Genomic DNA, 2379 nt, shown 5'->3' with positions numbered 1-2379 from the left:
GAAAAAATGGCTTCTTTTTCAGAGGACGATCTGTGCTGTTCTGTCTGCCATGACATCTTCAAACATCCTGTGATTCTGTCATGTAGCCACAGCTTCTGTAAAGCCTGTCTGCAGAGCTGGTGGACAGAGAAACAGACCCAGGAGTGTCCAGTCTGTAAAAGCCCTTCAAAGTTTGAACCTCCTTGTAACTTGGTGTTAAAGAACCTGTGTGAGGCCTTCTTACTGCAGAGAGTTCAGAGAGCTTCATCAGACTCTGAGGCTCTCTGCAGTCTGCACTCTGAGAAACTCAGACTGTTCTGTCTGGATCATCAGCAGCCAGCGTGTCTTGTCTGCAGAGACTCTAAAAAACACACCAACCACACATTCAGACCTATCGATGAAGCTGCTCCAGATCTCAGGGACCAGCTCCAGGAATCCCTGAAACCCTTAGAGGAGAAACTGCAGCGGTTTAAAAAAGTCAAACAAGACTGGAATAAAACAGGAAAACACATCAAGGCCCAGACTGCAGACACAGAGAGGAAAATAAAGAAGCAGTTTATGAAGCTTCACCAATTTCTAGAAGAGGAAGAGGAGACCAGAATCTCTGCACTGAGGGAGGAAGAGGAGCAGAAGAGTCAGAAGATGAAGAAGGAGATGGAGGTTGTGAGCAGAGAGATAGCAGCTCTTTCAGACACAGTCAGAGCCACAGAGGAGGAGCTGAGAGCTGCAGACGTCTCATTCCTGAAAAACTACAAGGCTGCAGTGGAAAGAGTCCAGCAGGGCCCCCTGCTGGAGGATCCACAGCTGCCCTCAGGAGCTCTGATAGATGTGGCTAAACACCTGGGCAACTTGAGCTTCAACATCTGGAACAAGGTAAAGGACATTGTCTCCTACAGTCCTGTGATTCTGGACCCAAACACTGCTGGTTCAGAACTCATCCTGTCTGAAGATCTGACCTGTGTGAGAGAAGAAGAGGTGATACAGCAGCTTCCTGATAATCCAGAGAGGATTCATTACAGCTGTTCTGTCCTGGGCTCTGAGGGCTTTAACTCAGGGACTCACAGCTGGGACGTCGAGGTTGGACAGAGCATGTGGTGGGAAGTGGGTGTGTGTGAGGAGACTGCAGACAGGAAGAGAAACATTCACTCTGGATTATGGAGCATAAGGTTTCTTAATGATGAATACAGAGCATTCACCCTATCAGGTGAGGGTGTTGGTCTGTCAGTGAGAGGACGTCCTCAGAGGATCAGAGTTCATCTGGACTGGAACAGAGGAAAGCTGTCATTCTCTGATCTTGACACCAACACACACATACACACCTTCACACACACTTTCACTCACAAGATGTTTCCATACGTTTATATTAATCAACATCTTCTGAAGATATTACCAGTGAAGGTCTCTGTATCAGTGAAACAGAGAAGGTAGATGATGAGGATGATGATGATGACGATGTTGATGATGTTGATGATGATGTTGACAAGGATGAGGATGTTGATGTTGTTGATGATGATGACGATGATGATGATGTTGACAAGGATGAGGATGTTGATGTTGTTGATGATGATGATGATGTTGATGATGTTGACGATGACGATGTTGATGATGACAATGATGATGACAACGATGATGATGACGATGATGTTGATGATAATGTCGATGATGATGATGTTTTTGGAGATGATGATGATGATGATGATGATGATGATGATGATGATGTTGCAGGGAAGATGATGATGTTGTTGTTGATGATGATGATGATGATGTTGATGATGATGATGTTGATGATGATGATGTTGATGATGATGATGTTGATGATGATGATGATGATGATGGTGATGATGATGATGTTGATGATGATGATGTTGATGATGATGATGCTGTTGATGATGATGATGATGATGTTGATGATGATGATGATGTTGTTGTTGATGATGATGATGATGATGATGATGATGTTGATGATGTTGATGATGATGATGTTGATGATGATGATGATGATGATGTTGACGATGAAGATGATGATGTTGATGATGATGATGTTGATGATGATGATGTTGATGATGATGATGATGTTGATGATGATGATGTTGACGATGAAGATGATGATGTTGATGATAATGATGATGATGTTGATGATGATGATGATGATGTTGATGATGATGATGTTGATGATGATGATGATGATGATGATGATGTTGATGATGATGATGTTGACGATGAAGATGATGATGTTGATGATAATGATGATGATGTTGATGATGATGATGTTGATGTTGATGATGATGATGTTGACGATGATGTTGATGATGTTGATGTTGATGATGATGAAGTCAGTTCAGTCTCTCATGTCGTTCTGATCTCATTTTTCCAGCTTCAGGATCAAAAGATAAAACTTGT

At 42.5% G+C, this 2379-nt stretch overlaps 1 protein-coding gene across 1 annotated transcript; it reads left to right on the top strand.

Moving 5' to 3' along the window:
- On the top strand, positions 1-1407 carry LOC117819255 (zinc-binding protein A33-like). Its single transcript, XM_034692535.1, has one exon. The coding sequence runs from the start codon at positions 7-9 to the stop codon at positions 1405-1407; it is 1401 nt and encodes a 466-aa protein (XP_034548426.1). The 5' UTR covers positions 1-6.
- Positions 1408-2379: the final 972 nt, after the last annotated feature.

The sequence above is a fragment of the Notolabrus celidotus genome, chromosome 9 (genome assembly GCF_009762535.1).
Source record: "Notolabrus celidotus isolate fNotCel1 chromosome 9, fNotCel1.pri, whole genome shotgun sequence".
In the NCBI taxonomy this organism is placed as follows: Eukaryota; Metazoa; Chordata; class Actinopteri; order Labriformes; family Labridae; genus Notolabrus; species Notolabrus celidotus.
Note: the sequence above shows the minus strand (reverse complement) of the source record. Positions and strands in the feature narration are given on the sequence as shown.

Coding starts and splice junctions, on each gene's coding strand:
- LOC117819255 (XM_034692535.1), top strand. CDS start 7: ATGGCTTCTTTTTCAGAGGACGATCTGTGCTGTTCTGTCTGCCATGAC.